The sequence below is a fragment of the Anthonomus grandis genome, chromosome 10 (genome assembly GCF_022605725.1).
Source record: "Anthonomus grandis grandis chromosome 10, icAntGran1.3, whole genome shotgun sequence".
Classification (NCBI taxonomy): domain Eukaryota; kingdom Metazoa; phylum Arthropoda; class Insecta; order Coleoptera; family Curculionidae; genus Anthonomus; species Anthonomus grandis.
In genome coordinates this window covers 28,501,255-28,515,452 of record NC_065555.1, presented here as the reverse complement: position 1 = coordinate 28,515,452, position 14,198 = coordinate 28,501,255, and the positions used below count along the sequence as shown (strand labels likewise).

General features: G+C 32.1%; 1 protein-coding gene across 1 annotated transcript in view; it reads right to left on the bottom strand.

The window, feature by feature from the left end:
* LOC126741147 (calcium-binding mitochondrial carrier protein SCaMC-2) overlaps nucleotides 1–13,575 on the bottom strand; it is a 34,672-nt gene extending 21,097 nt beyond the window's left edge. Inside the window, exon 1 of the mRNA XM_050447490.1 lies at nucleotides 12,725–13,575. Coding sequence (XP_050303447.1) covers nucleotides 12,725–13,469 — 745 coding nt within the window. The 5' untranslated portion in view covers nucleotides 13,470–13,575. The remainder of the gene's footprint in view (nucleotides 1–12,724) is intronic.
* Between the last annotated feature and the right edge of the window lie 623 nt (nucleotides 13,576–14,198).

The window sequence follows — 14,198 nt, the reverse complement described above, 5'->3', positions numbered from 1 at the left end:
AACCTGCTTATGTTTTATTTTTAATTTTTCTCATAACATCTCTAATCTTCAAAATATTAGTAGGATTAAAGACAAATGTCTCCTCTACATTTACATATCTTACTTTTATACTGTATATCTACTAAAAACATCCTTGGTGAGTTCAAAAGTAATGTTACAGTAGTAAGGTTCAGTATGTCTGCATGTAAATTGGAATCCAATTTGAGAGTTCTGGGGCTTTTCCCCATCAACTCATTACCAATATGCCATGATTCTTTTGATTTATTTAGCGACTCATCAATTCTTCTACGATAATACAAAGCTTTAGAAAGAGCAATAGTGTTCCTGTAAATCCTCCTATAATTATTGAAATAGACCAGAAATGAATCATTGTCGTAATTATTTGTCGTAAATGTCGTTTTAATTGTTTTATTAACAATTGGGAAGGCTTCATTGTATTTATTCAAGATAGAAAAGTGAACATTTTTTAGTTTATTGTCTGCATCCAAAAATCCACTAAATATTCTTCTTGGGCAACCGGACCTCCCAGTCTAGATTGAGAGGGAGGCCATGGCGGCGCATAAGAGGATGAAGGATAGCGGAGGGGGGCGCAATGTTCACTTAGGACAAGGCCATATGAGAATTGCTCTCAGGATGCACTACAGAAAGTGACAAACTAAGGTTAAAGAAGGGGCTTCAAGTCGAAATCCCGACAAGGGAAGAATGGTCGGAGAACCAAATTAAAGAGCCAAATGGTTTCCAGGCCTGGTACACAGATGGATCATGGATGAAAAGCACCAATTCGGCCGGATCCGAGGTGTACAGGATGGAAACGAACACAGGGGAATCCTTGGAAACACACCACAGTTTTCCAAGCACAGGTGTTTGCTATACTCGAAGTAGCAAACAAACGAGAGGCATTGGAAGGTAATGGGGGGATTTGCATCCGCTCCGAGAGTCAAGCTGCCCTCAAGGCGATTCAGAAATCCAGGGCCAGCTCAACGCTAGTCCAGGAATGCAGAGACGCATTGGAAAGACTTGCAGCACACAGGGAAATGAGACTGAGATGGGTCCCGGGACACCAAGGTGTCGAGGGCAATGAGCGGGCTGACGGCAAGACAAGGTTCCGTTAACCCCTTCGTAGGCCCCGAAACAAGGAGGAATTGGAGAAGGACAGAAGGATGTAGGCAGGCCAAGGAAATGATACCAGACCATGACGGCTCTAAAGCAAGGCGACTGCTAACAAAGACCCGACAGAGTATCAAAGACTTGGTGGGAATTCTGACTGGACACAACAGTCTAAACAGGCATCTACATCTTCTTGGTAAGAGAGAAAACCCACTCTGTCCGAATTGCGGTACAGGGAGGAAACTTTATATCACATACTAGGTATCTGTGATAGGTGGAGTCGCCTGAGAAGGAAAACTTTCGGAGCAACGACACTCCAATGGGAAGATCTTAAAGATCTGGACTGGGACAACGTGCAAGCCTTTATTAAAAGGACGGGCCGACTCAGTGAAGACCGCGCATTGTTGCGGTGATTCTGGGGTTGGCGAAAAGGGACTGTTCAGGCCTACTTGCCGAGCTCTAACTCCCCCACCGTTACTACTACTACTGCATCCAAAACTGAATTCCTTGGTTCTTTGGCAAAGAGACCCAAACTCTTCAAAATTACTCCTAGTATAAAGGCTGCCACATTTGTTTTTTGTTTGATCTTGAGCTTTAAATATTGATGTATAAAATGAGACAGCTTCATGGTCAAAGAGTCCTGCATTTGTACAGTGACAAATATTACCAATGCCCAAATTTGAGCAAACATAATCGAGTAGAGAGGATGAATGACCTGTAATGCGTGTAGGTTGATCAACATGTATGCTCAAATTAAAAGACTGCAAAAGATTGCACAATGGTGTGATTACTGTACTGAATCAGAAAGTCTACGTTAAAATCACCAGAAACAACAATATTAGCATTGACTGATACATGTGACAATAAAAATTCTCATTTTTCTAAAAAAAGATCACAACTTTCAGAGGAGAATCTGTAAATTGCCAAAATGAACAAATTAATTTTTTTTCAATAGCTATTAAAAATTCAAACCCTTTTTCTTTAAGAAGGAAATCAAAATTTACTATTGGAAGAAAAGAATAACTAGAAATGAAATCATTATGTATCAATATCATAGTGCCACCATGGCTGAACTTCCCTCAAGAGAATTTTAATTAGAGTAATCTGCCAACCCCAGAGACTCTTCAACTTGCTTCAACCAATGTTCAGTAAGGATTACAATATTTGAGAATCTCAGAGAATCCATAAATAACTCTAAATCATTTACCTTATTTCTAACACACTTAATATTCAATAAACTTACTGATTGAACCTCCTTTGGTCCTCCATCTAAAAAATTGCCACTCTCACAATTAGCTACATTGCTGAGGGAATCGTTCTATATATTTACAGGGTCGTCAATTACATGAGCATCAAAATTAAAATTGGTTGGTACTGATTTTATCACAATCCTCTTGGAGACAATATTATTACACTTCACATAAAAGGACAACAATTTACAGAGTGAATACATAGAGTGGCGAACTTGATCATTATGTTTAGTTATTGTAATAACTCTTATACTGCAAACATTCTTATTCATGAACTGGCTAATATAATTATTAATAATTTTATAATATGAAAAGACATATTGAAAAATCACACCACAGGGTAAAAACTAAATTAGGAAATTTACTTATAGACATAAACTTTTCTAATTGAGAGTGTTGGCTCCTTGTGTGAAATAAATTTAATGAAATTAAAAAGCTATCATTTTCTCCATGACCAATAGTCCAATTAAAAACACATCCTGTTATTGATTAAGAGCTATCAATAATTTAAGTTAGAGCACTGGAACTGTTTCAGGCACTGCAGGTACCATATATTTTTTTTTGTTCGTCAATCAGAAGATTAGCTTGCTGGTCAACTTCACTCTTTCTTGGCTTCTCAGTTATTGCTATGTGCTGCACAATCCGATAAATAGAAATTGGTGATAATGACTTGTTATAGGCCACCATCTGGTAACTTTTACCAAATTATAGAGAGACTAGAAAATGCATTGCAGATTTTGGACACTCTTAAATATGACCTTATACTAAATGGCAATTTTAATATTAACTTTTTTCTAAGAGATAATAACTCCTTGATTTAGTTGAAGCTTATGGCATTTCTCAAAAGATCTTCTGCCGAACTCATGATTACTCATGCATTGACAACATTTTTGCGAATATTCCTTTTTCAGAAGAGTTTGTGTTAATTGATTTAACAATAATTTAAAGGAACAAAGAGAGCTTTTAAATTTTGTGCCTGAGTTGGCTAAGCAAAGAGACTGCAATTTTATTACTGACCTAAAAAAAGAACTAAGGTATACTTATCACAATAACTTAAAGAAAGCTATATCTCAAGCATATGACAATTACCTAAAAAGTACAGCACAAAATCCATCCGAGATGTAGTTCATACCAATTTGGCTTAAAAGGTAAATAGAACTCAGTAAATGACTTTTCACCTGATCATTTCAATAACTTCTTCTCTAATATAGCCTCTAAAATCATAAACAGTTAACCACCTTCCCAGGGCATGGCAGAAGATTATGTTAAGAAATACACAGCTGATCTACACTTTCCAGGTAACAAATTCACATTTACTGAAATATCTATCATTGAGCTGCGTGACCTAATCAAATCATTAAAAAACAAAAAGTCGTGATTTTTATGTAATGAATATTAAGTTGATTAACTATATTGTGAATATCAGTATACCGGGTGGTGCGTCGCTGAGCGGAACATAGGAAAACCCATGTAAATTTTAAGGGGGTCAATTATTGGCTTCCCTGTACATTATACAGAAAAAATGTAAGATAACTTTTTGAAGAGGCCAATCAAGAGACCAATCTGGCAAACCATCTTGCAAAGTTTAAAAAAATGTTAATAAGTGAATCTTGAATTATTCAATTAAATGTAATTGCAAAATTAGCAAATTTTCGGTTCAAATAAAACCAGCCACCAGCAAACAATTGGTTATAAGACTTTGTCAAATCTGACGTACAGCCGAATACAAGAAATGTTTTTTTTTTCGTTTTATCAATCTCACAACCATACATATAAAGTAAGACCGTTTCCCGCATAATGCCACTTAGTTATGGCTATTTTTTCGTCGATTGAATAATTCATACTTGTTTTCAAATATCGACTGTCACTGATTTATTCACACATTTATTCATTTTGCAATTAGCAAATTTTTAGTCCCTTTTTTCTCAAAAATCTTTGAAAAAGCCCTAAAATCTAGAATTACTTTTTTTTTTAATCCAATGGTTTTTTTATTAATAAACAGTTTGATTTTAGAAGTTAGAATTAAAATTTTATCTATCTGGTAGATCTCAAGAAGTTAATTTGAATGGCTCACAATCTGATTTTGCAGAATTAAAATTTCGGGTTTCTCAAAGAGTACTAGTGATCTGCTTTTTTTGATATACATTAATGATCTCGAGTGGTGCAGTGATCCTAGTGCTGATCTTATTCACTTTGTCGACGACACAACCTTAATAAAAAAGGCATATGCACTTGGTGATTTACCCATGAATCTACAGGAGAAACAATCGAAGGATTCAGATTGGTTTTATCTGAACCAATTATATAAATATAATTTGTACATATCTACTCGCAATTTAGATTTGGCTAATGTTGGAAATGCATTGGTTATCTTTCTTGGGATAAAAATTGATTCCAAACTTCTATGGGATGCACATGTTGATTACATATGTCCTGGAATCGCATCTGGCGTTCTTGCACTTCGGAGCTTGATGCAGAGTGTCTCTTAAAGTTGCAATGTTTGCTTACTTTGCGTGTATCCATTCAAGAATCTCCTATGGGATTCTAGTTTGGGCATGCAACCAATGTGGGCGGTATTTTCTCCCTTCAGAGAAAGGCCATTAGAATCCTTGAAAACCTGGACCATAGGGCAGAATGTAAAATGCATTTCTCAAGACTCAATATTTTAACTGTGCCCTGTTTATATATCTACTATTGTGTATCGCATATCAGGGCCAATATCAATAACTATGAATACTTTTTTTCATATAGAATTTCATAAAATTCATTGCATAAAAACCGGGGGTCTTTTTATGGCCCAATGTTTTATAATAAGTTGCCACTTCAAATTAGAATATTACCTCTCAATAAGTTTAAAGTAGTGTTAAAAAAATATCTTGTGGCTAAGAGTTTTTTTAGTATCAAGGAATATATCAATAATAACTTCACTGATGTTACAAACTATGTATGTAATTCATTGACTTGTGTAAGCTTTTCTGTTAGCACCAATAAAGTTCTTTGTCTTTGTCTATTAGGAGTTGTTTTACTAGGGTGTTTCATAGCAAACTGGTTGCTGTGAACTAAATTTTGAATTATCTTATTTAAGCTGACAAATTTCATCACAATGCAGTTTATTGTCAGTTTCCAGAAGATAAATGATTCAAATTCAAATTCAAATTTATTAATCATTTTGGTTATATTATAACAAATTTTTTATTTTTTTTTAACTTAATTATATTCAATAATAATAGTTAACAGTCATTGTTTTTAACATACACCTAGATGTTGTAACATCTGTTTGTGTATGCTGAGAAATCACAAAATTTTAGTAATAATATAAAATATAACTAACCATAACCATATCTAACAACTAAACAAAAATTCTCCAATAAAGTTTCCCTTCCCAAAACTATTTAAAAAAATTAAATTTATCTATATTTGAATAAATAAATTTTCTACAGACCTTACTAAACTTTTTAATATTATTTATATTTTTTAAGCTGTTTGGTAAGATGTTATAAAATTTCGGGGACAAGTATCCTAAAAATCGTTGCCCTATAGTTTTTTTTATGTTTGGTATTTTTAGGTGTCTGTTTATATTATTTCGGGTTGTGTAGGAATGACTAACATAATTCTTGATTTTTTCTGATTTATGTGTATAAATGCATGTTGACAATATGTAAATTGAGCGTATATTAAAAATTTCTTCAGAATATAATTGTTGTGTAGGAAATCTTTTTTGTTTTTTGTATATAACTTTTAAAATAAAGTTTTGTACTACATTAAGTTGTTTTAAACAATTCTTGTATAGACCTCCCCAGACAATCACCCCATACCTTAACAAGGACTCAACCAAGGATTTATAAATTAAAATTAGTAGTTTTTCATTTAAGATATTTCTCAAAATATGAAATCGATAAATAAGTTTACGGATGTTTTGTGTTAATTTTAGAATGTGTTGGTCCCATTTTAAATGTTTATCCACAATGATACCCAGATATTTAGTAAATGAAACTTCCTTGATATCAATTAATTCAAGTTTAATTTGTTGAAAGCTGGGGCGATTAGCAGCTGTTATAGAAAATGCAATATAGTTTGTTTTTTGACTATTGAGACTTAATTTAAAAGAATCCAGCCAGTTCTTGACTGTTGCTAGACCAAGTTCTGCAGTTTTTTTTGTGTCTCCCCAAGAAATTCCGTGAAACACCGCAACCGTGTCATCTGCATATGATATCAGTGACCCGTCATGAATTTTAAGATTGGTAAGACCGTTAATATAAGTTATAAAAAGTATAGGTCCAATAACTGTTCCTTGTGGAATTCCAATTTTTATATAAGATGGTTCACTAATCTCATTATTTATTTTTAAAGACTGTTTTCTGTCCCCCAAGTAACTTTCAAAGACCCTTGACACTGGACCTCTAATACCACAAGATCTTAAAGTATCTAGCAAAAGCCCATGCGGTACAGTGACAAAGGCCCTTGCTAGGTCCAGAAACACTGCCAAACACTTTCTATCACCATCAAAAGCCTGATTCACTCGCTTTGTTAATTCGCAGACAGCATCGGATGCGCTGAGCCCCCCAATGAAACCAAACTGATTTTGTGTTAATACGTTATTTTTTTGTAAATAGTCAATAAGTCTATCTTTCAAACATTTCTCGAAGAGCTTGGAAAAATTATTGATCACACTTATAGGACGATAGTTACCTATTTCACATTTATCACCTGATTTATATATTGGAGTGATTATTGATACTTTAAATTGAGTAGGTACTGTTCCTGTTTTAAATATTAGGTTGATAATGTGAACCAATGGTTCAATAAGGTAAATATGAAATTTTTTTATAAATTTTGAGCTAATAGTATCTATCCCAGGCGCGGAATTGTTTTTTAACGAAAAAATATGTTTAATTATTTCATTCCTATTAGTTGGTTTTAGAAACATTGAAGATACACTGTTATGATTAATTTTGAATTGTTTTTTTGGTTTTTTTATTTGGTTTTGCATATTTACTCCTACGTTTATAAAATACTGATTACAAAAGTTTGCCATGTCTTTGTTATTTGAAAATTCTTTGTTATTATTTTTTATTTTTATTATGTCATTTCCTTTAGTAGTAATTTGATTTGTAACCTCATTTATAACTTTATACATTTTGCTCATATTATTCTTAGATTCCTCAATTTTTGTTTTGTAATAGTCATTTTTACATTTATTTATTATTTTACCCAATGAGTTTCTTTCTGTATGTTTTATATTGTTGTTCTTTTTCCAAACTATAATTTTTATTCAATTTTCTTTTCATTTTGTCCCTATTTTTTATTGAACATATAATAGCAGCAGTTATCCAAGGTTTTATTTTTTGTTTTAATATTTTTGTCTCTTCACAGCTTTGTATAATATGTTCGACAACATTATAAAAAATTTTGGTTGCAATTTCGACATGATTAATATTTAAGATAGTGTTTTCCCAATTTTGTTTTATAAGTAAATCTTTTGCCTTCTCATTGTTTAATATTTTTATAGTTTTAATTTTTATATTATTGGAAACATTACCTGCCCGAACCTCGTCTCTAGCAAAATTAAGCAACACAGGATAGTGATCGGTGACGTCAGTTTCCAAAATAAAAGAAAGATGTTTATTTTTGTTTTCCAAAAATTTTTTTTTAAGGAAAATGTGGTCAATTTAGGTCCTTGATGTTAATGTGACCCGTGTAGGACCAGTTATAAGGGAGAAGAATCCGTAAGACATCAAGAGAGCTAGGTAGTTATTTGTATCAGCTGAATTTTCAGATAGAGTATTTATGTTTATATCTCCCAGAAGTATTTCTGTTTGCTGATTACATTCACGTAATAAATAATTTTCCAGGTCATCGAGAAAAGACGATACTACCGTCGAGGGAGGTCTATATATACACGTTATGCCATATTGTATATCAGTTAAAGCTAAAGTTATCCTAATCAAAGTAATTCCCGACCTAATTAGTTTTATATTTTCTATTTTGTTTATGTTTAAATTATTTTTTTAAGATTTAAGATTTAGATAAGATTAAGATCATAGATCTATTTGTACCCATTAAATCAGTGATTGTCTTTTGCAGATCCTGAATAGTTTTAGTCTGGTTAACAATCTCCTTCTCCATGGAAGCTCTTTCAATTTCCAAATCAGACATGTTCTGCCTAACTGCTTCTACCTACTTGGCCTTCTTCTCTAAAGTCTCTATCAACTTTTTTTCTGCAGCTATGATTTCTTCCTCAAAATCTTCTGTTTTCTCACTGTTTTTTGAACAAGGACTTAAGATTTGCAACCATCAAGCTCATCATTAGTACTCAACAACAAGTACTCTTGTAGAGCATCTATTTGTATATCCTTTTCAGCCAGTAATTTATCATACTTTTCTATATTGATTTTTAAATCATAGTTTGATTCAAAAATACGTTGTGGTAGTTTCTCCTATTCTTTCTTTTAAAACAACCTCCAACTGCTTATCAGGATCATTGTTGAAAATGTTACAGTTTTTGGAATAGCATTTGGTATCCAAACTTTATATGCAATTTCAAATTTCTTTCCAGGCAGTTTTGATGTAATAGCTTATTATATCCAATACAAACGAAATTGCTATACTTTTTTGTTGCACAACATTTAAAGCTGAATCTATCTATTACTAATTCATTCATTGATATCTGCTACAATTCCCTACTTGAGCTTGAACCTAACACGCATAAAAACATACACACTAGCACGTCCTATGGTTAAAGTTCAATAATTTTAAGTTAAGGTCAATGTGGGTAAAACAAGTCTAGTTTAGTTAAAACAGGAACATTGACATAAGCAGAATATAACATGTTGATGTGGTGACAAAATCAAAACAAATCAAAACTGAGTACCGGGATAGCCTCTTACTAACATAAAACATATGGTATGATTCATTTTCATGGTATAATCAATAATGATTCTTTAATAGCTCTTTCAAATTTGAGAAATTATTACTCTCATTCCACTTTTTATAGCAACATAGCTGAAAGACTGTTCATATGAAGCAGTTTTATACAATGGAACAGCAAAAAAATTTTTTGTTTGCTAAGTGACCAAATCTGTCTGGATTCTAGGTCTTTTTTCTTAAGTGTGATGGTTGACCTCTATTCATAATGTTATATGTGACTCTGCAGAAAGAAACCCACCTAAGATTCCAAAAATCCAATTTTTTATTTTAAATTCATTCTTATAGATTTTAAGGTGATTTGTAATGTTGTGCAATCAGAAAATTTTTGTTATTTTTATTTGTCTCGTGGAGATAAATAAAAATAATAAAAATTTAATAGTAACTTTTTTAAGAGCTTTAAATATAATATTTCCTTTAAAAATACAACACAAAAAAAGTTGATCTTGGATTTCAAATGTAATAAAAGTCTCTTCAAAAACAAAAAGATTGCTATTTAAAAAGAAAAATAGGTCTGAACTTGACTTAATAAAATATAAAAAATATATTTGTGTTTACAAAATGGTTTTGGTACAGGGTACAGGCAAAAAGAAATTATTTTAATAACTATATAACACATTCAAAAAATCCCTCTAAAGCTATTTGGGATGTTGTAAAAAAATGCACAGGGCAGGTAGCAAAAAACAAAATGTCTGTTATTGAAAATATTAAGAGAAGTAACACTAAAAGTAATTTAGAGATTTTAGATGAAATAAACAATCATTACATAATAAGTTGCTCAGACCTTCAAATAAATCAGGATGAGGCTTTAAAATATGAAAAAATTGCACAAAAGTCCTTATTTTTTCATCCAACTTGTCCAAATGAAATAATGTCAATAATATTTGACCTAAAAAGTAAAAAATCAGTTGGAAGAGACGAAATTCCTGTGCATTTGATAAAATCAGTTGCCACAAAAATTGCACACCCACTCAGCTTTTTAGTAAATCTCAGCATAGAAACCAGGACTTTTCCAACCGATCTTAAAATTGCAAAAATAATACTAATTTACAAGAAAGGGGATGAAAAAGAAATAAAAAACTATAGACCCATTGCTTTGTTAAACAATTTTAGTAAAGTATTTCAAAAAGTTATATATGAGCAATTACTAAATTTCTTGGAAACAGAACTTGACCTATCAAAGGTATTTGACTTGCTGATTCAGGCTATAGGTTGGGGGTGGAGGGGGTATGTCGGTAAGTACCACAGGAGTCCATACTTGGTCCTCTATATTATTTACAGTATTTACACCAATGAGTTACCAGAGGTTGTGAGTGTTATGTGTGAATTATAGTGAATGTTACTTTGTCCACTGAGAATAAAGAAAATATGTCCCAAAAAATCTTCAGCACCTTATTACTACTTGAAAATTGGTTTAATAATAATAACCTACTTAATGTGGATAAATCACAATTTATTAAAGTCAACTATAAAAAAAATGCTTATTCATCTACCTATAAAGCAGATCTCAAACAGATTGAAACTCTGGATTATGTAACTTTTCTGGGGATCAGGTTAGACCATAGCTTGGACTGGACACATCACATTGGCTCTCTTGCAAACAAAATAGCCTCTTACTGTTATGCATTAAAAATAATTTCCATGCATGTAAGTGAAGAAACATCAAAAATAGCATACCATGCCTATGTACACTCTTGTCTAAAATATGGAGTCATATTCTGGGGTGACAGCTCGGAGGCAGGTAGGATCTTTGTTCTTCAGAAATGCTGAATCAGAAACATATGTGGCCGTAGTGAACTGTATTGAAAATGGAGACTTGCAGGAAAAAATTTAAATCTTAACACTCCCAGGCACTTACATTTTGGAAGCAGCATTGTTTGTTAAAGATAATCCAGACCTCTTCTTAAAAACAAATAGGGAACATAAAACAAGGCATAAATACAATTTAAAAAATGCAAAATGTAACTTTAGTTTTATTCAGAAAAATGTTCAATATAATCTTATAAAAATTTTCAATAAAATACCTATTGAGATAAGAGCACTTGAAAGCAAAAAATTGAAAATATTTTTAAAATTAACTCTTTAATTAATGCTATTATGTCATTTGATGAATTCCTAAATGATACAACTTTCCAGAGTCTGAGCTGATAGAAAACATAACACTACTTTTTATTTAAATTTTACTTAAACCCATAAATACCCACATTGATATTATACTTAGTTCCTCAATTGCCATTGTGTCATATGTGTGTGTGCCTTTTTAATTGTATTGTATTTAAAATTAGTGTTATGCTAATTTTAATTTAGTTTATAATCTTAATTTAATTTTCTTTCTTTTGATACATCCTACACCTATTATCGGTTATTGTTCTTTTGGATTAATAAAGATTTGAATTGAATTCTTGTGCGTGTACAAAAAATTCAAGCAATTATGTGACCTTTTCATGGCCATCCAGTATAACTTTTCTAATGATGCTTAGTTTGGTTTCTCCAGGCGGGATCACATATGTATATAGAATTATACACACACTGTTGGTTAAGATTGGTATTATGCTATTCATAAAAGAAATATTGTATGAAAATCTCATGCAGATGTTTTGCATTTTTTTCTATAGATTTGTTTGGGACCCAAGACAATGAATTGCCATGAATAACATGACAATACCAAAGTGTTGCACAAAAAATATTTTTGTTTTCATAAATATTTAGGTAGGCTAAAGGTAATAAAAATAAGCTTTTTTGTTTTCTGAAATATTGGAATTTCATTGTTATTCATAGAGATACATAATAATTCTTTAATTTCTATTCCTAATTTTTTATCTTTTTCAATTATAAGAATTTGTGACTTTAAGGTATTAATGTCAAAATTGTGATTTCTAGCATAAGCTAATATTTGTTTAATATTTGAGTTAAGCCTTTCTTTAAATTTGATTATATTTTACCTATTTACAGTATTTACAGATTATAAGTTAAGAAACCTCTGTAAACTGTTTAATTTTACAGAATTATAAGCAGTTATAGATATCTGCTACATAAATGGCAAAAAGAAATGGTGAAAGTTTAATAAATTTGAGTTTTTTACATAAAATGATAAATGCATCTATAGTTGTCTGCTTTCAACCTCAAAGTGTCTAAAAAAAGGCAGTCAAAGACTTTTGTTAAATCATTTACATGGTTGTTTTGAAGTGGTAATAGGTTTCCAAGACAGATACATATTGTTTTCCAGTTTTAAAACTCAATTAAGAAATATTATGTAGACTTAATCCTCACTGCATTAGTTTCTTTACTCCTTATTAGCATTTCTGTTATATGTAATATGTTTAACATATTTATTTTCTAAATAAACTATACTGTTACAACTACCTTGTTGTAAATGGATTCCATTAATAAATTAATAAAAAAAGTTGAAATGTACAGTTCTATATATCAATAAATAAATTTACCTCTCCATAATCCCCTTATTCCTCCCTCCTTTACCATATTACTTAAACAGTGTGATATTTTCTGCTTAGAAGGTTGCACTTGTAAAAATACTTTTAGTCTATCTAATGGAGCTGTACAGGTTCTTGAAACAGCACCGGCAACTCCACCAGCTAACAGATGTCTCCACCACATTCCAGTTTGCATTTCATTTGGAGTGAAATCATCTGGGACATTCATATCCTCACCAATGTCCAAATATGTAGAATGTCTCCAGTAAGTTATTAAGTCTTGGATGTTACTGCTCGGAGCCAAAAGCAAAAAATCTCTCCACTCATCGTAACTTATGTTCAAACTCCCATCTTGATCCATTCTAAGTAGTAAATTGGTGGCCTCTTGACGTTCCAGGGGAATGCCCAGCTCATGAAAAGCCTTGATAAGTTCCTCCAAATCAATCCTTCCATCTCGATTCTTGTCTAAGCTGGCAAAGTGCAACCTCAAATTCTTTTCGTGCTCTCTCACATAATAAATAAAATCAGCAAGTGACAGTTCACCACTCTTATTTATCCTATTTCTTAAAAAACCCTTTGCATAGTTTTGATTTACCCCATGCTCGTGTAGGGCTGCAGACAGGTCTTGAATATCAATCCTTCCATTACGGTTTTTGTCAAGTTTTATGAATAGCTTTTCTAGTCTTTCTTCGTCCTCCTGAGGTAGTTCGTGGAAATAGTGAGGAGGGATCTTTGGCAAGTCTTTGGAACGCTGCATTTTCGAGGAGAATCACTGCAGTCACACTGCAGGAAAGCCCGACCAATGCTCTCCATACATTCTAGCTACTGATTTTACCAAATTTCTCAGACAGCTCACAGCTGAGGGTGACACATTGCAAAGAAAGTGGGGTTATGACCGTTATATAAGAATGACGTAAGTGACGTTTCAAACGCTTTTCTTAAGCGCCTTTCACGCGAACATGGATAAAGAAAGCAGAACCGATTTCTGGTTGGTCGGTTCATTTAAAATGCGCAACCGTTGCTGTGTTACTTGGAATATGTGTTGATTGCTATTCGTAATGTTATTACGGCTGTGCGTTTGTAGAAATACTGTAAGACTAATTGTGTAATAGCGGACACATAAGAACCTTATTATTGGAGTTGTATACAGGCTGTTCTTAAAGTTGAGTCATTTATCTTAGTTGATCTTTTATTATTCAAGATTGTGCACAATGTTTCACAGCTGACAGCTCCCTTACTTTTTTGAAAACACTTCATATATTAAAGCAATTATCTGGTTACAAAATTGATTTTTTTTACATTTTTTTCTTAATACATATTTATAATATTGCCTATTTCATAAACTTAATAAACACACAAGTCCAATATATGAATACACTTCAAAGCAATGCTTATATTAGCATTGGTACCGAAGTTACATTTAAAAGAAATATGTTATTGTAACAATGTGGCCATAGAATTACATATTAGTAACTTTGTTATTAGT